The sequence below is a fragment of the Synchiropus splendidus genome, chromosome 1, assembly GCF_027744825.2.
Source record: "Synchiropus splendidus isolate RoL2022-P1 chromosome 1, RoL_Sspl_1.0, whole genome shotgun sequence".
In the NCBI taxonomy this organism is placed as follows: domain Eukaryota; kingdom Metazoa; phylum Chordata; class Actinopteri; order Syngnathiformes; family Callionymidae; genus Synchiropus; species Synchiropus splendidus.
In genome coordinates, this window is record NC_071334.1 from 51,118,586 (window position 1) to 51,141,895 (window position 23,310).

At 42.4% G+C, this 23,310-nt stretch overlaps 2 protein-coding genes across 9 annotated transcripts in view; both read right to left on the minus strand.

Annotated features, from left to right (window-relative positions):
* Positions 1-754: 754 nt before the first annotated feature.
* Positions 755-15,018, minus strand: LOC128747154 (ly6/PLAUR domain-containing protein 1-like). 2 transcript variants are annotated; one of them, XM_053844803.1, is made up of 4 exons: positions 14,747-15,018; positions 8,358-8,492; positions 2,760-3,012; positions 755-2,296 (listed from the first exon to the last, which is right to left on the minus strand). In XM_053844803.1, the coding sequence occupies exons 1-4, from the start codon at positions 14,793-14,795 to the stop codon at positions 2,278-2,280; spliced, it is 456 nt and encodes a 151-aa protein (XP_053700778.1). In that variant the 5' UTR covers positions 14,796-15,018; the 3' UTR covers positions 755-2,277. The 2 variants fall into 2 exon arrangements, with proteins under 2 accessions (XP_053700778.1, XP_053700789.1); XM_053844814.1 differs by having other exon boundaries at positions 2,760-2,988; positions 14,747-15,001.
* A 2,222-nt stretch (positions 15,019-17,240) lies between these two features.
* Positions 17,241-23,310, minus strand: part of LOC128752983 (nck-associated protein 5-like) — a 98,461-nt gene continuing 92,391 nt past the window's right edge. For all 7 annotated transcript variants that reach the window (XM_053854841.1, XM_053854839.1, XM_053854842.1 and 4 more), the window contains one exon: positions 17,241-20,003. In XM_053854841.1, the coding sequence (XP_053710816.1) occupies positions 19,707-20,003 (297 nt within the window). In that variant the 3' untranslated portion in view covers positions 17,241-19,706. The remainder of the gene's footprint in view (positions 20,004-23,310) is intronic.

The following is a 23,310-nucleotide window of genomic DNA, read 5'->3' on the forward strand; positions in this document are numbered from 1 at the left end:
TGTGCTCATTCAAATAGTAGTAGTAATAGTAAGTAGTGGTAAGTAGTAGTAATGAGCCAAATGCATCAGAACTGCCACTTGTTGTCTTTAGCGAGGACGAAACAAGCAACTATCCAAAGTAATTCAAATGGTATCAATTTCTCTCGATACCAGTTCACGACGTTGACAGCCTGAATCCCGTCTGGTCCCGCCGTCGTCGCTGAGGCAACATTGTAGCGTCAGATGCCTTTTTTGAATGAAAAATGAATCCTAATTTTTTTCTGCCATCTAAAATGCCAATAAAATATATTTATGTTTGTGGTCTGAACGTGACAAAATGTGGGAAAGTTCAAGGGGTATGAATACTTTTTCAAGCCACTGTATTTGTACACTTCATTTTAGTCTCAGTGAAGTCAGTTTTGAGTCTGTTGAGGGCACTCAAACAATCGAGATGTAACTGTTTTTCTCTATCATCAACCCTAACATCGACTCAGCCATCAGTCTTTCTTGAAAATGATCACTTTCTGCTGTCAGTCTGTCAGTCATAATTCCATCTCTGCTCAGGAGAAGCAGGAGGAGCGACACTTTGTGTCACATGTTGCCATGGTGAATCGAGTGATCACACCATCACCACCACCATGAATTATTTGGATTTCAAAAAAATCACTCGATTCACCATGGTGACACGTGCAAAACGAAACAAAAAAACGATTTTTTTTCTTTTTTGAACCTGAGCTACCAGCAATGAATAGCAACAATCCGTGTGGCATGTTTGTGCAACATTTATTTACATCACAAATCAGCAGAACCAGTGTCACTGTTCACTGAAGACCCATCAAAGCACCTGCAAACCACACTCCTTATAAATCGGCTTTATCTGTTTGAGTTGAGGCTGGAAATGAGTCATGTAATATTAATCTGCTTTATTTCTTTGGCGAAAATAATAGTAATGTGGAAAACAAGCAATTAGAGCGCAAGATTGACGCCTCTGAACTTTCTTGGCATTTGCTCGCCGGTGGATGATTGGATTCTCCATCCGTATATTACTGTCTGAAGGCGACGCTGTATGGCGACAAACATCCGCAGCAATTATGAATAACACCTCGATAATGATGGCAGAACTGGAAAGTGCTCACATCTCATCCGTGATTGAAAAGTTTGTGCAGTTTTTCAAGATGAAAAAACATGTTTGTAAATCAGCCTTGTTCAGCGGTTCATCTAGTGAAACGTTTGAACCCATTTTTACACTCATTATTGTCGGGAAACAGGAATCGTGTGAACTGAAATGAATCATGGACCTACAGTTATGGAAAGTCGGGATGTTATTTTAGAATTTATTACTGTTATTAGCCACAACCAAGAGCATGTTTTGCATTAATGGCGACGTCCAGTCCGTTTGGCAAAACACAAGACATATACATTGGTAGGGAAGAAGCTTAGAGCAGTGGTGACTGGCCAACAGAGGGCGCTGCAGCGCCCCACAGTGCAAAAACTACATGTTTTTAAACTAAATTTGGAAACCTAATTTTAGGTGTGTTTGGAATGTAAGATATAATTAAAGTAATATTAGAGATTAATGTCCTAAAATTCCGACTTTAATCACCTACTATAACTACGAGATGAATCTAGTAATATTATGTCTTATGTCTGACGGTAAAAGAGTCTGACGCTGCTCTGCCTCCGTCAGAATGAACAACGCACAGCGCCTTGTTGAGCTGTACTTCGGTATGGGTTTTATAAATAAGGAAATCCTTCGTCTTTTGGCCCATCGACAACAAATAATAATTTGTTTACGGACGTTGAAAAGACTATGCAAACAACTGGGTCTATTTCACTGACACAACCACTGATATGAAATGGTCACATGGTCGGTCGTTCAGTCAGTGACATGGACTCTGGTGCCTCATGGGTGCTACATTTTTGCATGGAGTGATGGAGGCGACCAACACAAAGAACACTACATTTCCTTCACTGTTGAAGCAGAAGTCTGAGCATGTCATGTCTGGGCGTGAGAATAAATAAGCACTTTCCAACAGAGCACTGGTGTCCTGCCATGTGGGCTGTGAGATCGAGATGTTTACTGAATCTGGTTAACAATGGTACAGTCCACTCAGGATGGTTTTCACCGGCTGTCACTGGTGTATATAAATGGCCTGTGTTTCTGCTGTAACACATACAACGTAAGCAAGACGAAGCCTCATTCGTGTCCCAGTAATCCAGCACAAGTCTGGTCCAGTGAAGTCCGGGTGCTCTTGAAGGTTGAGGTGAGGTCCTGGTTTAGAACCTCCCACTGATAACTCAGCTGGCCATGAGGACCCTGGAGAGGACACACAAATGCTCTGCATGAATATACCTGTAGCTCTCACAACAGAATATGACGTTCTTCATCATGAAATACACCAAAGACAACCACTGAAACAGAAAAGAAGTAAAGACACATTGTGCAACACACTGAAGAAGGTAGTGATGGGCTGATGAGGCTTCATGAAATAGTGTCCTTGTTTTCAGGGGCCACCAGATGGCGCTCTCTGCTCTTAAATCTTTGGATTTAAACAACCATTTCAATGAAACCTTGCATCAAAATTAGGACCCAGTTTCTTGAAGCCTCACCAGCCCACCACTAGAAGTAGGTGAGTAATTTAACACATAAATGACAAACAAGCGTCACAGTCGGAGTGGTGACATTTTTGTGATGTTGTGCCAGTACTGCTTCATGACACACCGGTGTATTACCGGAGCAACACTTGTCAGGGAAGAACAACAGTGAGGAGAATACTTGCATGAGCAACGGGAGGTGCAGGCTCAGGAGCAGGAGAGGAAGCTGCTGCTTCTGCAGGTGAGACTGGGCTGCTGATGGGACGGGCCTCTTCCTCTTGGGACCGTTGCACAGGGGCGTGTTGCAGCAGGAAATGCAGACAGAGTTGAGCCTCCCAGTACAGAACTGCTGGTAGCCGGAGGAGGCGATGAGACAAGCCCCGGAGGACGCACACGACTTCCTGTAGTGTATTCCTGTGTAGAAACAAACACGGTTCCCTGTGTTTTTTATTTGTCTGTCCGTAGAAAATAACTTGCTTCTGCATGCTAATTATTTATGAATTATACACACACACACACACTCCACATGGAAAATAAATATATCTGGGCTGCAGCCAGAGCAGGCGCCATACAAGGTTCCTAGTCATTGATACAGTGTAGTTCACAGGGATTTACAGCATAGTCGATGCGCTTTCCTGGACTGAACTCGAAGGACTGATGCTCTCTACCGTGTGGTAAAGGCAGGACTGCTAAATATTCATCTGATGGTGTGATGGTTTATTTATGTATTTTTGTTCAGTTTTGAACACATTCTGTTATTTATTGACTTTGATACCGACAACGTTGAGAACAGACACATTGAAACAGAATTTAGTCTTGTTACTTTTTCTGGTCAAATCAAAATAAATATAATTTGTATTTTTGTCTGTATGTAATAATATTATTTTCATGATAATATTTAAAAGTGTGTCAAATATTAAGCGTTTCTCCTCCATGTAGAACGATGGATTTGTTGAGTTTTCCTGTCACCATGTGGAAAGGTGGTTGGGCTCCCTCCATTTTCAAAGACAGAATGGATAAGTGAAATGACTCATTCTTTAATTTTAATCCTCCAAAACTGAGGACCACAACAATAAAAGACTCACTACATTTCTGTCTAGTCCGGCGCACAGTGAGTCTGTAACTGTGTAAAACTGCAACAGTGTTTACAAATGGTTTTATGGTGCAACACGCTTTCATGATGCTGTTAAACACTGATCCAAAAAGGCGATGAGACCAAAACAATTTTCCAAACCAATTAAGAAGATAAAAAAGTGTTGCTTTCCAATGACAACATTGTTTCCTTTCTGTCTCTGCATAGACCAGAAGAGATCAATGATCCCCACTGAAAGGGGTCTAATGTTTAGAGCTCACACTCACAATAAAGGCAGAAAAGTAAAGAGAAGTGCATCCTCCACTGATGGAACCATCCCTTCACTACACTTGCTCTGGACGCATGATAATGCAGTGAGATGTGCCACAAGCTCACTAGTCTGTTTTATCAACAACATCTACGTTAGACTGCTCACATCAGACGATCAGTCCATTTACACCAACCGCCCCTCATCTCAGTCAAAGCCCACCTCCTGCACAGCTGGTCGCCGGCTAATTAAAATGAGGATATTGCAAAATATGGCTCACTAATGACATTTTTTGTTCTTCATCCTGCTTGTCCTTCAAACTCCTCCATTCAGGGAATATGTTTGCTTGATGTTATTTGTTCAGACTCCGAGCCACGGCCCTGCCTGGCAGTCACAGTCGTGTTTGAGTCCAGTGATCCACCTGTTGAAGGACTCGATCACGATCAGCTTTTAATTTGGTTGGCTACTTCCGATTCTCGGCTCGCTCCACATGAGCTTGACCTTTGGCACACAGCTGGAACCTGTCTGCAAACAAGGCCTGCTGCTGCTTGAAGCACAGACTTCCAGACCTGTGTCCAGACCTGGCTCTTGACCCTGTATCCTTGTGAGTTGTCTTGGACTACTGATTTTGATTTGTGGATTTTTGCCTCTGTGCCTGAGTGTTTCTGTTATATCCTCTTCTGAGTATTGATCTCAGCGTGTTTGTTTCAGGTCCTCCTGCTCCCTTGGTTGCTCTTGGTTTTTTTCCCCCTGGTTCAGTGACCATTTGGGTTTTTGGACTTTGTTGTTGTTGGTGTTTTTGGACTGTTGTCTGCATTGACCCCAGCCTGTAAAACCACGCCTCACAGCTGCATGTGGTTTCCACCGTGTACAGAACCGTGACAGGGTGCATGACTGAACTAGACTACTTGTGCCTCTTAATATTGTCTTAAAAATTGTCCAAATGACATCGTCATATCTTGAATAAAAAATGTGGGCAGTCAAGGCCTGATTGTTTCTTTAAACCATGAACATTTTAGGTGCAGTTTTGTAGTCATTTTTATTAATTTAATAAACTACACAATTAGTCAATTTGAGAATGATTCATAAATAAATTGTATTTATTATTGCCATTTATTGATCATATTTATTCATCTCTTCCCCTACAAGATGTAGGGGAAGTCAATGGAGTATTGGAGCCGCAGAAATACCACGTCAGATGTCAGATGCTGCTTCACCTCTGGCTCCCTCAGTGCAAATGTCAAAGCTAACAAAATCACGTGAGCATTATGCGACTGTGATAGTAAAGGCAGCTTTTCCTCTTTCAAATCTCAAGTGTATCACCAACTCTCGTGTGTGAAGGAAAGGCAAATCTGTCCATAACCTCCCTTCACTGTGGTCATTACAAGGTGAGTTTTACTATTTTTACTACAATCTGCAGTCATATATATTATTATATATTGTCTTCAAGGCCTGCAGGAATAATTTCTCCGCTCAATAAAATTAAGTGATCATTTTTGTGAGGCTGGTGTAAAAAATAAAAATAGCACACTGTTTCACACAATGTCTTCTGCGCTGTGCAGCTATCCACAGAAAAAGACGAACTGCCTCTACAGTGAGGCGTAAAACATGAATGTAAAAGCCCCAAGTACAAGTGTCGAGGGCAGGCATGAGAGGAGCGATGACCTCACTTATTATTTAGGACTCTATTTGTGTTTAATTTGGATTTGGAACATTTTCCTATTTTTCCAGATTAATTTTTCTCCAGTATTTTGTTGTCATGACATTGTTGTGTACACGCACGAGACAGTGTTGAATAGAGAGGGGTTCTGTATTTAAAATTCATTTTTCTATGCAGCGTAAAATTATACTTTACAGTATTTTTTGCTATCAGGAGATTTAGCTATTTTGATAGAAGATGTGACATCATCATCGTGATAACTGGGTGATCTTTCATGACACAAAGTTAGAACTGGTACATGCAAAATATACACAATCTCTAGGGTCAATAGCTTGATATCTTACCCAATGTGTGGTGTAGACAGCACATTACCTGAACCTTTCTACCCTCTGAATGTGCTAAGTTGCATGTAAACACTCCAAACTATGTATTGCTTCAAGCCAAAGCACCACATGGTCCACACAAGCACTTTCATTCCCTTGAAATATGTAAACCACAGCATGTTCTCTTGATCAGTGCGTTTTAGTCTCCACGGCCAGCAATTCATCCTCTGAAGGTGTTGCATTGTTTGGTACTGTGTACTGTATGGTATATATGTGAGTTCATTTCCCTCTGCGTGCGCAGTAAAGTGACGGTGGCTTGGGGCAAGCAATTTCTCTGCATAATAAAACACTGCTATATTGGACGTCTACAGCTGTGTCCCAGCAGCTATGTGAGCTCTGGTTTCTTTCAAGATCCTGATGTTGTTCACCAATGGACAGTTGGTTTAAGAAGCAAAGGTCTCATTCACAGTTGTTTTTATGTGAGGGCCAAGACAGGAGGACCGGTCTCGTCGGGGAGGTTTCCTGAAAATTCCACATGTAAAATTGTATAATAGTAGCTTGTCAAGGACCCTGTTCACTACGGATGTAAGCTACTTGCATATATGAGTAATCATCATGATCAGAAAGTCCTGTTCTAAACTCATGTCAGCATCCATAATGGCCTGAGAGTTTCAGACTTGTAAGTGCCGTGGTGCATGTCTGCAGGAAGCCACTGTGACTGGGTGTTTTCTCCATCAGGGCAATGGTCCCACTGAACACAAGACTTATACAATGAGACAGCGTTTGTTTGTCTGTGTGTAACCACACAGTTACATGTCAACTTTGTGTTTTTTCTGAGTCAGGTCAGAAAGTTCACACCTATTTCTCCATGACACTTCCATACCGCCACTGGAATGATGAACTAGCCTACTAGCTTCCTTCTCTTCCCTGCCCTCCCATCCACCTTGTTGATCTCCTGAACTACCATCTCTACTTGTCCTCCGCCTCTTTATTCATTCGTTCACTGAACTCCTTCCATCTTTCTCTCGCCTTCTCTGGACTTGATCACACGAGTCCATGATTGTTCTGCTCTCTCTCTCTCTGCCTGGCAATGCTGACTACTGCCTTCTCTGCTAACTTGACCTATGCTGCCTGGCAACACTCAAACCTGGAAGCACCTTACAGTCAACGATCCCTGCCAGATTCAACCATCTCTGACTTCTCCCTCCTCTTCTGTAAGTTCATCTCTTTCTTCTGGACGTACAACTTCAACAGCTCCATCTACCATCTGCTCTAAAATCTCTGGATTTAAACAACCATTACCATGAAACCTCACCTCATTTTTAAAACAAGACCGCCATCTGGTGGGCTCTGAAAATTATTACACTGTTTCATGAAGCCCCATCAGCACATCACTACGCAGAACTATGTTCATCATCGTGCTCCTGGCATTTCCTGCCATCCCATTGGTTTACAGGACACAACATAGTCTTACCTTCCTTCTCATTGTCATAGCAGCTTGCTAACGTACTGATGACTGACATGTTCTTGCTGTATCACCTAAATCGTCCATTGTGAAAAAATGTAAATACTTTGTGGACCTCCTCTCAGTATCTGAAAACTAGAGAATATGTTGAAATGAAATACTTAAAACTACGTGCCTCATCCCACGAGAGTCTTCACTCTGATTTACAAGCAGCACAAAGCGGCGCAGAAACAATGTTGTCCTGAACAATGCGTCAACCTAACACAGAGTTGCCTCGTATGGAAATGAGCAGCAAAATGAAAACACTCGGAGCTGTTATTTATTGACGGCGCTATACAATGTGAAGGCTTTTCACTGCAGGGAAATATTGACGTGGGATCGTTTGTGCCCAGTGAGTCCGTCCACATATTTTCTCCTTCTTTGAAGCGAAGAGGAGGAACGAAACAACAGAAATCACAGGGGATTTGTTTGACCAGCGACGCCTCTTCAGAAGGGGCAGACGGCGAGACGTGTGGGGATTTGAAATGTTTAGAGAGGAGCAAAGAGAATCCTTGGCAGATTCACAACTCATCAAACATGAATATCGTACAAACTGTATTGCTGCACATTTTTTTGAGAGAAGCGAAAAAGTGAACCGCAAATAAAGAATGATTTTTTTCACAGCCTAAATTCAGGGTTCGCCACATTTTAAAAAATACAGCAGAGCACAAACCTCAATTTTGTTTTAGATTTAACTGCTACAATACATTGTTGACTGCTCACTATACAGTACTGATGGGCTGATGAGGCTTCATGAAACAGTGTCCTTATTTTCAGAGCCCACCAGATTGGTTTTAAAATGATGTGAGGTTTCATTGAAACGGTTGTTTAAATCCGAAGATTTTAGAGCAGAGAGCACCATCTAGTGGCCTCTGAAAATAAGGACATTGTTTCATGAAGCCTCACCAGCCCCCACTCAGTTACTCATATTCATGGACTTGGGATGGATCTCTTACCATCTGACTTGACCAGCACCTCTTTCTGGCACATGTCCTGAACGTTGACGGTGCAGTTGACAATATATTCCGGCGTGGAGCAGTCATTGTGCTTCATCTCCTCACACTGGTAGCACTGGATCTGAAGAGCATCTCCTGCAGGTCCAGACACAAAACAAGAGTCCACCCCTTAATGACACTGACACTGGCAAGTGTTGTTTTCCATAAGGCCTTAAAACGTTGTGAAGAATCAGAACGTGTCTGTAACTGCAGGCGGTCCAGAAACAGTCTCTGTGGATTTGACATTTTATAGCACGCACTTTACACGCCACTTCTTAATAGCTAATAAGCAGAGCCCTGTTAAGTCTTTATGGTCTCAGGATGTCGATGTGGGAACCAATAATAAAAGAAGCGTCTCGATTAAGTAAAGTGCTCATAATTCCTTTTGAAGACATTTAAAGATGGTCTTACAGGATCTTCAAGAGAAGCTTTTCGCAAAACGCCTGGACAAAAGAAACTATCAGTGAAGTAAACCCATCAATCCAAGCCCTGTTTTTCAACTTGCCTGAACAGTTTAATGTCCATGAAAAAGGACAAAAAGATAGACTTAGCATTCCATACAGCCGATTTTTTCTGCTGTTGAATTGTAGCATGACATATTTAACAGAACTGATAAAAGAATGAATAAAATTCAGGTGTAGACATATGACGTGTAAATAAGAGACTGATTTATTGACTCTCATCCACAGGTGGCCAACAAAAGCTCTCTTAAGTGCGTTTATAGGACAATTGTTCTCTTCGGCACGTAAATGCACCTTTCTGACTGGTCCAGCTCCACTGGTCTGTCCGTCCATCACCATGACAACAGCAGCCTCAGATGTACAACACCTCCTCAAAAACTGTTGGTTTTTTATCGATATTTGAAACGGTCTTATTGAGTTTGAAGTACAGCTGGGTGGGAAAAGGAGATTCAAGAAAAGGCGCATCACAAATGGGACGTCAGTTCTCTGATGGTCAGTCTGATAGGAATGAAATGGAATCAACAGCAGATTTACATGCATTTAGGAACAGGAGTTCAGCTGCTGCTGAAGAGGGGGCGATGGGAGTCCAGAAGCATGGAGCACGAATCACGACTGCGGAAGTATCCCATTCCTTACACTCTCAAGTCAGAGCCTCGTATACGAGCACAAAGTGGCACCAAAGAAGTTGGACACGCCTATTACACACACACATATTTACAGGTGTCAAGAATCTGGTTAAACAAATGAATTCCATATCGCCCTCCCATCACGTGCTGAATCGCACATACACACCTCCAAGTTTCATTCAGCCAGTGGCCAACGCAGAAATCATGGAGTCCATTACCCATCACTATGCACTCTATCTCTAAATTATGGAATTTTGCCTTCATGCTGCCAAGATTGTGCCATGTCACATCAGACCAATGAGCTGAACCAATGAGTGTTTTATTGACATTAAAGAGTTAAAACGTGCTGTTTTCGTCCATATGTTTTCCCACTTGTTATTCTTCTTCTGTTCCCGCAGCGCTGCGCTGCTCAGCCAGCTGGCTGTGGAGGCGGAGCCGTGTTGTAGTGATCAACCACTGTTGGTTGAATGGACTGTAAAAGCATCATGGGAACTGAGAATGATGGAACCAGTGCTGCTCTGCTCTGAATCACATCAATGATGTGCTGGGTTAGCTGGATGTGCTGTACTGTAATACTGTACTGTGATCGCAGAAGACACACGGTTTGTCAGCACTGTGTCACAGAACCAGTCAGTATTGCTGGATTCCAATAGACATCAACTGGTGTCCCCAGAACAATGGCTGTGGTTGCCCTTGCGCACGGAGAATGTAACTTTATCACTGTCAAAAAAATATATAAAAGAATTTAAAAAAATATGTGGGTTTGGGTCTTTCAGTCAAAAAGGTTCTCGACCCCTGCCCTCGAGCCCGATGCCCATTTAAGTAATAGAACTAATTCATTGCTCTTGTCTACTTACACGTACACAAACCAAAACTTTGTGAAATGTTTCCATTGAAAAGTCCAATCGGCAGCAGAACCAGGTGCAAGTCATATTAATCAATTTTACTAAAGAAAAAAAAAGAAAAAAATACACTGGATACAAACTGTTGAGAAAATTGAGAAACTGAATAAAATTCTGAATAAAATAAATATAATGAAACCATGTCTACATATCATAACATAAAATTAATATATTTTATTTAAACTCCAAAGAAGATCCAAGTGAATTGTAAATAAAAGTATCAGCATTTCAAAGCTGCTTCAACAGGTGCTTTCATGAACAGTTTTTTCTGTTGAGGGCGCCATCACTTTTTTCATATTTTTTTAATTTTCAAGACCTTCTCCATAGTTGGTAACTATCACAGATTTGCAGCTGTCAAGTCAACTCACACACTACTACACCATATGTGGCTAACGTATCAAAAATGAGCGTCTCGCGGCCCAGAGGTGTAAAACAACAACACTTTTAGCGGCCCTCTTGGAGGCGCTCACAGCCAAACTGTGGGCCCCGGCCCTATGGTTAAGAATCACTGTCCTAGCACGAAATTCAATGGTGCCCTGTACTTCAACAAAGTCAGTTTGAAATGGACCAAAATGACTCTTCAAAGTCTAATCCACAGTTCAACATCTGCCAGCTCCATATGTATTCTTGACACAGAGGCCACAGAGCCCTGTAATGCCTGTCTTCCGGTGTCACCCTGGAATAGCTGACTTTTAATGAGCGAATTGCCTGACTAGTAATTCTGTCGATAAGTACCAAAGCCATATGCATGCTGCCTATTAGAAACTATGGAAAAGAAACATGTCACAGCCAAAATACCAGTTGAGCAGAAAAACAAGTGTCAGAGTGGGCAGCACGGTGGGGCAGTGGGTAGTGCTGCAGCTGGAGAGCATGAGGGAGGTTGGAGCTTGAGGCGACTCCTGACGGGAATTTTACGTGGGCTTCCTGTGGGCGCTCCCAAAATACAGAGATTAATTGGGGAAATAACTGAGTGAGTGAACACTCGACCCCATTAGGAAATAAGCAGGCGACATTGCAGAAGGAGATTTGAAATGGAGTTGAAGCTAACAAAATGATGTGTTCAAACTTGGGTTTAAGGACGAAATTTAGCCTTAAATGAAGCTGAAGTTACGATGAATTGTTGTGAGGTCAGCTGCGACGTCTCCTCCGCATGTTCTCTGATTTAGAGACAAGACGGAGATGTGTGTGTCCGTGGCACCACAGGCAGTGAGGACTGCTGCCAGACGTACCACTAACCTTATCAGGGAGACACGTCCGCAGACATCAACGTGTGCAGGACTCATTTTGATGCCCACAATCTTTAGAGTGGAAGAGAAGGCTGACTTCATCTCTGACTTGCTTAATGATCAATCTTCAAGGAGGATCTTTGCGGAGACCCCAGACACCGTCAGGAGAGAGTAGGCAGCGTAGCCCCAGTACAATCGGATTTTGTATATGGCAACATGATGCAGTGATTCTGAGATACTCTCTCTTTAAAGAGAATACAAGAGATACAGCATGAAATATGTGTTAAAGAAAAAAGAAAACAAAAGTAATGTTCCTCGGAAGACTCATGAGGCTTCATGGAACAGAGTCATTATTTTCGGTGGCCACCAGAGGGCACTCTCTGCTCTAAAATCTTTGGATTTAAACAGCCATTTCAGTGAAACCTCATGTCATTTTTAAATCAAGAGCGCCATCTGGTGGGCTCTGATAATTAGGACACTGTTTCATGAAGCTTCATCAGCCCATCACTGGCAGAAAGGTTTTGGCCACCACACATATTTATTGAGCACAGCGGTGTCTGATTCAAACACTGACAGCTAAACTGGACCCAGGAAAATGTACAGTTGCACCAAGCAGCAGGTTTGTGGTGTTAAAAATGCAAATTATGTTGAAATAAATACATATTTAAATGAATGCCAGAATGAACAAAATAAAACAAAACATTCAAAAATGGAAAAAACAAAACAGAATAAAGAACATGTAAACAGCACAAGCAAAAACACTACTGCTCAGTCTGTACTCTTCTGGCTGATCTTTGCTGCTTCCAGCGATGAAGGAATGTTCTTTGGACCCTTCTTGATCGAATGAGGTTTGTCCTGTGCGCCCGCTAATGTACGGCGTGTCCTAAGGAGCTAGCACACGTCCGTTTGTTTGCGTTTTCAAACGACAACAACTATCAAGTTTGAGGTTCCTAATGGTTTATTTTCCTGGTTCAATAATTTCCAACATGGAGATGATAGAACACACACACACACACACACACACACACACACACACACACATATATATATATATATATATATATATATATATATATATATATATATATATACAAATAATAGAATAATGAATGAAAGTCACGATTCTTTTTGCTGCATTTTCATGCTGCAATTTTCCTCTTAGTAAAAATTGTATATGTGAAGTCACTCTCTCTCTCTTGCTGGTTCACATACACCACCACACTCATGTTGTTGCTTTGTTGGGACATTTCATTGCCATAACCCTTTCCCCAGCCTCTCACCCTAAACCTAACCATCCAAAACAAATTTACACTTTTCAAATTCCAATATAATCGCTGAGTTATTTTGAAGTTTTAGTCCTCAAATTGGGCCTTGACCATGTGGGGATTGGCAAAAGACCCCACAAGGAGGAGTGTTTCCAAGACTAGGCCCCCACAGGTATGGCTACACAAGTTCACACACACACACACGCACACACACATATCACAACTTCTTTGCATTTCTACATTTCGGTCTTCTGCTGAGGACTCAGGGACCAAATTGCCGCCCGCAAAGTCAGATGTCGAACGATGGACGGCCCAGGTAGTTGAATCCATTTGGTTGAACTGTTATAGGCAGCCAGGCCACAGAGTCACTGTATTAAGGGGCATCAGAACGACCCAAACACGTCGCAGACAAATTATTCATTTTGACCTTTGATTTATTTTTCCCCCAATAGGAAATCATTCTGACCTTTACAAATGTGAAGCAGTGAGGTTTTGGTACATTATCCAAGTGTGAATCTTGACTCACAATCTGAGAAAAAAAACATTGCCCAGCACTTCAAAATATCTTTGCATGATCTTCAGATAGAGAACAACAACATATGATGTGTTCTGATGTGCTAAAAACATTCAAAACATTCTTCCTCACCGCACTCTTACTCATATAGAAACATTTTTCCCCCATAAAACTGCGTAACTAAAGCGCCGCAGTGGGTAATCTTGTAGCTTCACAAAGCCCTTGACACAAATGTTTGAAAAATCAGACCAGGATCCTTGATCACACCTGGTTGACTATTCATCACGGCTGACAGTTATTACTGGTGTAATTATTGAAATAGCACGGCTCATTCATCTCAGCTTGGACAGAGCCATCAAACACCGCCGATAACGGTACAACATAAGAAGCTCTTTACAAACGGTAAAACGTCTACAACCTCCATCACCTGGAAAACCAAAGTGCCGAGTGTCGGAACTCCTGCTGCCAACTCAAACTCTGACTCACAAACGCAGGTTGTAATTGTTTTTGATTTTATCATTATTATTTTTACCTATTTACAGCAGCATAAAGTGACTCATGGTTCATTTCACCCGATCCCTGCTCTTGATTTAGATGAAGGATCTCTTGTGATGCTGAAGCACTACACAACTGCACACAATAATAATAATAATAATAATACAAGTAAGAAGCTGAGATGGCCCAAGATGACCTCCATATTATCCAAGCAAACTGCATATATTTCTATATTTATTTGTATATTTATGTCTTTTTTTCCCATGCATTCAGAAAAAGTTGGTTTTAAATGTGAATGTTGTTTCTCAAATGCGAATGCTTTTCACAATTCTTACAGCCCCACTGGAGAAAAACAAGTAAGACATAATCCGTCAAAGAAATAGGAGACGCAAATAAAAAATTGCTCTTATCAGTTATTTAAATCAAATTGTGTACGGCGCAAAAGAGGCTAGTAGAAGGCGACAAATCGTTTCAATCTTCTGTGTCGGAGCAAAATGAGTCCGGCGTCTTTATCGGAGCATCACAATTCGCCGGGATCACTGGAGGCAGCACCATTGTTGGAATGGTTTGGAATAAATGCGCTTTCTCTTCGCGGCTGCTGGGTCACAACAATGAGGCACAATGCAGTTGAACAAGAAAAGATATTAAAAAGAAATGAATGAATGACTACTTCACCGCCGAGTATTAATACTCGCTTCGGAAGTTATTGAGAGGCTGCCACGGAGTTTATGTCATTCATTAACTTCCAGAGACAATTTAACAGTTTTTTTTTGCTTGAGTTTTTCTTTTTTTTTATACACTATATATTTGATTGGTCGGGTTTACTGCTGCATTGACAGACGCCAAAGAAGTTGCACATACCTGCGTCGAGAAGGACTCCAAACAAAGTGGCAAAAACAATAAGACGCATTCTCTCTCAGTAGACGCGCGTTGGGGAAACATCCGACCGTATGAGCTCTCTCTTCATTGGGACGACCAGGGGCAGCGCTGCCGCGGAGGAATCCTGCTGCCGCTCATGACGCCGTCTCGTCGCCCAGCCGCGGTGCAGCGCTTCGCCAAGACTGGGGGACGCGTCGGGAGCGCACGAGCGCAAGGGGGTCGTCACGTGACCGCGGCGCGTACTTTTCAACACGTGAGTCAGTCGGACTCGTCACTGCGCGGAGGACAAATTACTCACCGTTCCACACATGATTCATGCGCGTGTAAACACAGACTTAGCGAGCTGTCGCGGTCATGGACGCGTTCATGGCACCAAGTGGAGCCTTTTATTTGACTGTCAATCATTTCTAGATTCGCTCATTCTTTCTTGACAACAGCGTGGTTTTCTGTTTTTTTTGGATGTGACATGCATTACCTTATTATTATTATTATTATTATTATTATTATTGTATCTCTAGATAACTTTTATCTCGTGATAATTTGTGTCTTGAGATAATTTTACCTCGAAATACTGAAAATAGTGATAATTTCTTCAGATAATTCCGATAATATCTCGAGATAACTTATATCTCATGCTAATTTTTATCTTGAGATAAAAGTTATTTCATGATCATTTGTATCTCAAGATATTTTTGATCTCGTGATCGCCGGATTCTGTGAATAGGGAGGTTGTGGGAGGACAAGCATCACGGACCGAGAGCGGCTGATCAGCTTTTTTTTTTTTTATTTAGGTATGACTCACACGCAGAGTCTATGTAGCTTCGCCACATATGGTATTATTTTAAGCAGAAGGCGCTTGATCAGATGCTTAAAGCGCAGAGACTTATTCTATATACTGACTTGCAGTGAGTGATTGACAACGTTGAACAGTTACAAAACCATGAGAAACATCATTCATATCTCAAACAAAAGGGAAGAATGTTAGATTCGCACTGGTCTGGAACTCAAGGTCATTTAAAGGTTCTCAGAAGTTGCAGAAGCAGCAGTGGAATAGTGGGAGGCGCTGAAGTCACACCACAGGAAGTTTAGAGGTTTGCATCTCATTTTTAAATCCACCTGAATTGAAACCATCCTAAAGCACAGTTTATTCTCTCTGACTTGGTCCCACTCAGAAGCCCACCCTGGCTGCCTGGGTGAAGAGGCAGAGGAGCACCTGGACAGGAGCCAGCAGCTCTCACAGCCAGAGGACCACTCACCAGTACTTTGTTCTCTGAGCACTCTTGCTTCCTCCCAGAGGTTAATGGCCGACTGGAGCATTCACAGGTGTGAGAGTGTTATCAGTGTAGATCGATATGATGTGAAGGACACGAGCACCAATCCCGCTCACCCCTCATCTTAATTCCAGCGAGAGAAGGCTGCAGAGACACTGGCTTCATCTGGAGGTGGTGATGTCACAGACGTCTTGAAGGAGAGAGACGCACCGGTCCTCAGATGGGATTGGACTTGCAGCAAATAACCATGTCAGTGATTCACCTTGAGACTTGGATGTTGCTTCTTTTCGCCTGCATGGGAAGAAAAATGTTTCCAAAACATGCATGAAAGTGACATTTATATTTAAATATATTGTTTTCAGGGTTCATATTGAACAGACAGAGCTTAGATGCTGAAATGTGTTTGTACTTGACTTGTAGGTCACTGTTTGTGTTTACTGTGGGTCTTGGGTGTGTTATCAAATCTGTGATAACAAACGTGTTTATTACACCATAGTGTAGGTATAGCCAGCCAAATGAATTAGCTCCCACCATTAGCTAGCATCTGCTAGCATTTACCAGACGGAAACGAGTTTCGCCAATTCACTGTCATTAGCAGTGTTGATGCTCTGTTTACGGTTTGAGGCAAACTTTCAGGCCACACTCTTCTAAGTTCCTTCATTCATTTCCGATGATGCTCTTCATCTTTTGGGGAGAGGAGGCACGGCTGAACATCCACCTGCCACACAACGGTTAGGCATCTCTTCTTTGAAGCTGAAGAGCTTGTTTCCCTCCACCATAATGGATACGATGACAGGATCCCACTCAGCTGATGCCATCGGGCCACTGTTCTCGCTTGGTGCAACACTGCGCTGAATTTAAATTCAGTTTTAAATTCACTTAGTGTTCTATTTCAACAGAACCAACTCTACAGACATATATGATATACAATCCTTTCATACTGCATATTTATACATTGCATGTCTGTGACACTTCAAAAAGGTTTTGATTTTTCTTTCTAACATTTCTGCTATGGAACAGTGACTCAGTGCATGAAAAAAAATATCTTTCCCAAAATGTCGACTAATGCATATGACTTTGGTTTATTTGATTCATCGTTCATGCAACTGTTTTCCTCTCAATGGGTTAAAAAGAGAAATCAACAAAGACTCAGTGGGACAGTTATAACAACATGAGTCCCTCCAGTCACCTGACAAAAGTGGAACACCACAGGGGGTTGACTCAGGTAAAGTTTTCATATTTATTTAGGAAATAGATACATAAAATAGAGCCTCAAGGTGTAATGACAAAATTGCACATTGCAATAATAATTATAATAGCAATATTCATAATAATTACCAAAGTAACACTGCTGGTAACCATTTCTCTTTACAAAGGAAGCAGGAACGTTGAGGTGAAGCAGGATGACCACACTACAGTCTGACAGTACAAAATGTGGGTATAAATACTGCACATCTAGAAAAATACACAAGTTTCTCTTCAGACTTTCTTCATACAATATTAACAATTTCATGGAAAAGAAAAAGATTGAAACGGTCGGCCCTGTTGATTAGCACCAGCCGGTCAAATTCCAGGTAGAAGGTTTGGCATAATTTCACCCAAAACATCCTTTAAAAAAAAAAAAAACTCAAAATAAAGCGATTAAATATGTTTCATATCAGCTCTGTCAAAATAAAGATCTCTTTTAAAACAAGTAACACCCCAAAGAAAAAGACAAGCAGTAGACTTGAGTTGAATGAGTCGCAATTTACATGTCATTGTTTTGCCTTTTATGGTTCGGCACGTCAGATCTGCAATGCCCATCGTGTGATATTAACATACAGCACTTTCATATACACAACAACAGCCAGGAGGGAGAGGGACCAAGAGGTTCGGAGAGGGTGCACGTGGCTCCGTTGGAAACCGTCCCATCGTCCACTGAACACATAGACATCAATAATGTTTCATAGTTAGATAACAATGGGCTTGTGTTGAGCAGTGATAGCATTCAGTTGATGGTCAGTCAGGACTGAGTTCAAGACAACTGCCTTAAAGAGTTGACCTCAGGGCATGATTCCACAATATGATTCACATCAAGAGTTTATGATACCAAAACCCTTCATGTTTGTATGGAACGAGTGGATGTCCGTATGTAACACAAACCGGTGGAACTGCAAGTGAAGTTAAATGGCTGCAAACAGTCAGGTGTGTGGTGGAGAAGACGACAAAGGTTGGTGGAGGAACACAAACACTCAACTACTTCCTGGTGACAATGTCAGCTACTCCTCTTCTTGCCATCCTCCTTCGTTCAGCATGTTCCCTGAGCTACAGAGGCGATGAGACTGAAAAACAAAACCTTTGAAAATGTTGCGTTCTATGGCCACCAGTCAATAAATTAATAAATAGAAATGATAAATACAAGCGTGTGGGCATTTCAAATGCACTTTTATCAAAGCCGTTTCAGTCTGTGTTGCAGCGGTATGTTGCTCACGAGTGTCACTTGTGCCTCAGCTCTGACAGTGAACATAAAACGGCGTGAGCTGCTTGGAAAACTGGCGCAGGTGAGTTGAGAATCCACATGGGTATCATGGAGAGAAAATATCATTTAGCAGCAACACACAAGCGAAACCTCAGGTTTTCCTAGCAAGCGACCATCACTCACTTTCCTCTCGGTATTTCTTCCAGGTGTTTCCGTGGAGGGGAGAGAAGAGAATCAAAGTGCAACCACTTCATTGAGAGTTGCAGTCCGCTCCATCGCGGTGCTGTCTGAGTTTGTTTTCCGGCTAAGTGCTTTTCGTTACTCGTCCATTCTGGAGTGCAGCAGGGCTGCAGAGCTGGGGCTCAAGTCTGGCTCATATCCACACGATCAACACATGTTTCTGCTCATCTGCTCTCATCCATATGGTGCTGTTATTAAAGAAAATATTGCCAGATAATGTCTGAATGAAAATGACATTTGAGTGATCATGGTTTGTTCATTTATTTAGTTAGTTATTATTATCTTTACCTCCAACATGGCATCTATTTGGAGTCTCATTCTCAGATCTTCAGCCAGGTTGCCAAGCAACCATTTTTAGAGCGGCACGAAGAAATACCTGGCTCAGTGTCCGATTAACTGAATTTTAAACAGACTAAATTTCATATTTTGCAACACAAAAAGTTCTCTCAAAAAGGCCTGTCTTCATTTTTGGTGTTTTCTTTTCAAGCAGCTTGTGATGTGGCTTGTGACTGATCAACACCCCCTCAGTGGTCCTCTTGGTGCGTGAGGGGAACTGTGGTTCCACGGACTCCCAGGTCTGGCGGGTCAAGGTCTCTATCCACACTGGATATGGAATAGTTTTCTTATGGAGGATCAAATAAATCGTACATAGAAACGAAGCAAAGACTTAGCGATTGTCTGAAGCGCCACATCAGGAAGACTGGTCACTGGATGAGGAAGGATCTCTGTCGACACAGGTGTTGGATGCTACATCAGTGTGTCGTCACCACCTTCTTCCCCTCAAAGTGATTTGGGAAAGAAAAGCAAAGAGAGGTTCATCTTGCCGATTCAAATGAGTTCATGAACTTTCCTGGAGAAGGTGTAACCAGAGGGGCCTTGGTTTGGCCACTAGTTGAGAATCTTTGTTCCCTCCATGACTCTGGTCACTGATCAGGAACCAGACTTGACTCTGTTGCCCAGCAGCCCTGCACTGCTACACGTCGTTGGAGCCCTGGCTAGTGCAGGACGAGAAGCTGTCGTACAGAGAGTCACTGAGGGAGCCCACAGGATCCACCCCAGGCTTCCTGGAGAAGCCGGAGGAGGCCTCATCCATCTTGTAGCAGCCCTCGCGGCTCTTCCCTGGGTCTGGAAGGCATTCACCGAGGCGGCCCGCAGACACGCTCGCGGGGTAGATGCTGCTGGAGCTGCTGTGGTTCAACTGGTTCAGGGACTCCAGCGAGAAGTTGAGCGGTTGGTTTGTGATCACAGTCTTATCAAGTGGACTCTCCACCTGCAACCAAAACAGTGGACGGGATTAGACAGGTGGAAGTTCATTTCTCTGTGCAGTGTTTCATTTTCAACCCCAAGTTATGTTTAGTCGTGTTCTGTTCTCATTCAATTATCACGCTTAAAATAAGGATCAATTTTGCCATATTTCACCATGACATAATATCACATCTTGGAAACGGCGACTTCATGAGCTCCTCTCTCCTGCTGTGGGAACACAAACTCAAAAGGCTCCTTTAGTTCTGAGAGCTAAACTTGTTCCTGACAATGTTGCTACACACGTCACTGGATAATAAATATGCTCTGTTTAGTGAAGGGTTGATGAGGTTTCATGAAACAGAGTCCTGATTTTCAGAGGCCACCAGATGGTGCTGTCTGCTGTAAAATGTCGGACTTTGACAACTAATTCAATGAAACCTCCCATCATTTGTAAAGCAAGCCACCTAGTGGCCTCTGAATATTAGGACACTGTTTCATCAACCCAGAGATACTGTTTCATGATGCCTCATTGACTAGCTCTGTTCATTCATCTGCCATTGACTTGCATGGTTCGATGGTGACATCAATTGGTCTCGCTTTCATAGGCAATGGGCAATGTTTCCGTGGACCTGACGTCATTCCAAGCGCACGTCCATCACCTTCGAGCTCAAAACCCCTTAACTCTAATGAAGGATGGAGCTGGAAACTAGTGATGGGCAGAAGAGGCTTCATGAAACAATGTTCTTTTTTTCCAGAGGCCACCAGATGGCGCTGTCTGCTCTAAAATCTTTTGGTTTAAACAACCATTTCAATGAAACCTCACATCACTTTTCAGACCAAGAGCGAAAACTGGTCGAAAATAAGGACACTGCTTCATGAAGCCTCATCAGCCCATCACTACTGGAAAGTCACTGGACTATCCCAGCTGGTGCCTTCGTCTCAAATGCTGCTATACTGTACAGGAGAGTTTCCTAAAAGGGAGCTGTACAGCAGCCTAACTGAGGAGGAGAGTAAGTCATGTAGAAAACAGAGCAGACAGACAAGTAAATCCCAGAGATTCTACTATGTTATGGAGAGTTAACTCATGTTAATGATGTAGTTGAAAATGACATGGCAATCCTGCGCTCAAGAAAGAGAAGTTTGTTGCACCATGTGACTAATTGTGGAGCAGAGCAATTACATGCCTGCCACCTGGGATGACATGGAGCCATATTGAGACTTTCATCACGCGCGAGGACCAAATGTATGTCTGGTGTGTCTGCACAGCGACAGCTCAGGGGTGCACGCTGGCCACTAACACCGCTCTGCTATCGCCCCGGCGCTTCTGGATTAGCATAATCAGGAACACATGGGGGACGTAATGTCTGGAAAAGTTGTGCTGCGTTGACACAACTCCGACGAGCAGGTGTCGTTCAGTGGGGACGGGGTGATTTCATCTGGACCTTGAGAGGGTTTCGCAACTCAGCAGTGATTAGACTCAACACAAAAGTGCACAACACTGCATCTGCGTCCTGCTACTTCAGGGCCACAAGTATGGAGCTATGATACGTCTTCACTAATGTTGTGGAGGCTAGAGTGGCTGCATAGTGGAAAACATATTGAACTTTTGCTCTAGTGGCCTGAAATAAGTTCATTATTCAGTCCCCACTCAACGGAGAACAGTCTGAATCACAAGCCAGGAAACTCTTCCTCCTGTCTCAATAGCTTCAACTTAACAGGTGGAAATACATTTTCAATCATTCACCCACAGGTGAATACTGGAGCACCCATCCAAGTCCACGTGGCTTATAGAGAGCCACTGAAAATGAAAAGCTATTTTCTTAATGATCGGTGCAAAGGTCCATTCTGCTCACATCTGAGACGGCAGCCCCAGCACCATCTGTGACGTCTTGTTGTGAAGGTTTCTGTTTCCTGTGTCCAGTAGTTCATGATGTTGCTTCACAGAGTCCAGTTTCAAAGCACAATGGTGGGTAATGTTGGGTGACATGTTGGATGAGCACTGTACAACTCAAGAGTGACAACTATTTGGCGCCTCCTCACTTATGAACCTGCAACATTTCAAGCAATTTTTGGAAGCTGCCACAGAAAATACCTTTGTTCCATGTCAATGTCAAACACTGTGAGTCAGCAGGGAGCTTGACTGTGATGGCAATGAACTTGTCTGTTCTCAAAGGAGCAATCGGTTTTATCTGGGATTGAATCAGCTTGTTAAGGGGGACAATTACGAGCAGATGAGGCTGACCAGATGAGGGTCATCTCCTAATGGCCGTGTTACATGCTGGCTGGCTTCTTTCACCTCAGACAGCAGGTCCAGCTGATACTGTACTACTGGAGAAACGGTGCAATCTAGGAGGCTGAAGTTGAGTCATGGGAACCCCAAATGCACTGTGTGCCTTACAGCATTTTCATTTTGCAACGATAAAAAAAGCAACTGCAACTGCAAAGTAAGCACAATAGCAAGAAAGTTTCACACACACAAAAAAAAATGTCTTCAATTTTAAGCCGAGAGGCTGATGGTTGGACATTGACAGTAAATGTTTTAGATTACGGGAAAAAAGAATGATGTGAGAAATATTTAAATATATATATATATATATATATATATATATATATATATATATATATATATATATATATATATATATATATATATATATATATATATATATATATATATATATATATATATATATATTTAATATACTTCCATTTAAATAATGATAATAAATATTAAATAAACACATCAGGAATTTTAAACCTTAAGTGAGGCAAGCTTCAAAACAAATGGTTGTCTGCATATTTATACAAATATAGTAATACTGTATGTTATTTATGCAACGGTGAGACACACAATCACAAAACCTTTGTGATGACTGATATTTCCACAGTTAAAAAAGAAATAATGACTTTCAGAGGATCCTCCACAGTGATTTGTTTACCAAAAAGAGCCATGAGCCGAGACAGGTCACACCCCTCATGAATAAATCTAGTCCTTCCCCGGATATATTCGAACCTGCTGCTGCTCTCTCTCATTTTCTACAATATCCAGTTGTTTTTATGCAGCTACTGTATCACGCTGGGCAGACATATATTGTCACACACCGAAGCATCGTCCCACTGCGGATGCTGTTTTTCCGAATCAATGTGACCGCAGCTGCCCTCATAGAAACGTCACCTATCCTCCACCATGTAATCACTGCTCAAGGTAACAACCAGCGCCTGCATGCTCGGGCACGCTGCTTTATTCTTGGAGTCCCAGGCTGGGAAAACTGCAGGGGTCTCCCTCATTCACTTGATGCAAGCGAGCAATCCCCTTCACTGCATACAGAATG

Excerpts from the sequence above, each read along its gene's own strand:
- LOC128747154 (XM_053844803.1), bottom strand. The coding sequence starts at position 14,795 with ATGCGTCTTATTGTTTTTGCCACTTTGTTTGGAGTCCTTCTCGACGCA. Across the intron at positions 8,493-14,746 it reads TGGAGTCCTTCTCGACGCAG|GAGATGCTCTTCAGATCCAG; the intron begins GTATGTGCAACT and ends CTGGACCTGCAG. Across the intron at positions 3,013-8,357 it reads GGTGCTGGTCAAGTCAGATG|GGAACCGTGTTTGTTTCTAC; the intron begins GTAAGAGATCCA and ends TAAAAAACACAG.